This window comes from Cryptomeria japonica, chromosome 7 (genome assembly GCF_030272615.1).
Source record: "Cryptomeria japonica chromosome 7, Sugi_1.0, whole genome shotgun sequence".
Taxonomy (NCBI): domain Eukaryota; kingdom Viridiplantae; phylum Streptophyta; class Pinopsida; order Cupressales; family Cupressaceae; genus Cryptomeria; species Cryptomeria japonica.
Window position 1 is genome coordinate 38,371,370 of NC_081411.1, and position 1,248 is coordinate 38,372,617.

General features: G+C 41.1%; 1 protein-coding gene across 1 annotated transcript; it reads left to right on the forward strand.

Annotated features, from left to right (window-relative positions):
- The first annotated feature begins 574 nt into the window (after positions 1-574).
- On the forward strand, positions 575-955 carry LOC131056262 (xanthoxin dehydrogenase-like). Its single transcript, XM_057990615.2, has one exon. The coding sequence runs from the start codon at positions 575-577 to the stop codon at positions 953-955; it is 381 nt and encodes a 126-aa protein (XP_057846598.2).
- Positions 956-1,248: the final 293 nt, after the last annotated feature.

The window sequence follows — 1,248 nt, forward strand, 5'->3', positions numbered from 1 at the left end:
GCACATCATAGTGTATGCCCAATTTTTGGTTGTCGATGGTTCCTGCATTATTATATACATAATGTTTAGTTTTCCGTGCTTTTCCATGGCCAAATCCACTCCTGCACTTACATCTTGTTCTTTGCTCACATCACAGTGAATATATGTCGCCCAGGGAGAAAGGGATTCGGCCAGTTTCATGCCAGCTTCGTCTGCAATGTCTACAATAATGACTTTGGCTCCATGATTTGCAAATAGACGAGCAGTGGCCTCCCCAGTGCCTGCCGATCCGCCTGTGATTATTGCAACCTTGCCTTCCAGTCTGCATCTAACAAAAAAGAGATTTATTTTCCACAAAAATCATTTTAGAAAGAAAAATAGCTCTAGACATTATTGCAGACATTGCAGACGAAGCTGGCATGAAACTGGCGGAATCCCTTTCTCCCTGGGCGACATATTTTCACTGTGATGTGAGCAAATAACAAGATGTAAGCGCAGCAGTGGATTTGGCCATGGAAAAGCACGGAAAACTGGACATCATATATACAATAATGCAGAAACCATCGACAACCAAAAATTGGGCGTAGACTATGATATGCAGGAATTTGAGCGAGTGATGAAAGCAAATGTAAAAGAAGTAATGCACGGCATTAAGCACACAGCCCAAGTTATGATTCCCAATAGAAAAGGGAGCATTATCTCAACAGCTAGTATTGCAGGAATAGTAGGAGGAGTTACTCCTTACCCCTACAATGCGTCGAAACATGACGTTATTGGTCAGACTAAGAGCGGTGCAGCAGAGCTTGGGAAATGTTGTAAACGAGTGAATTGCATTTCTCCTGCTATAGCTCCCACAGATACGGCAATGAAATACATGGGAATGACCCCTTCACCAGAGGCAAAGGCCAAGGTGGGGGCCGCGGCTCAGGCCATAGCCCCCTTAAAGGAAGCAGTTCTTAAAGTAGAGGATATATAACAGAGATATTGGTAGTTGCTTAACGAAGATAATTGAAATACCAATCTACTTGTAGATAGGAATGGGCAATAGTTATTTCTACTTGTAGATAGGAATGGGCAATAGTTGAGTTTGTCTTGGGGTGGCAACTAATTCTCCTTTATTATATTTAGAAGTTCTGTAATCTACCATAAATTGTTAGATGTTTGTTTTTGAAACATCTTTTGTGGTAAATTCTTTCATATAGTTTTAGAAAGTTAAAGTGACCTATTCATGGTGTGGCATCAAACTAGGGCAAAAGTTTCAAGTGCAAA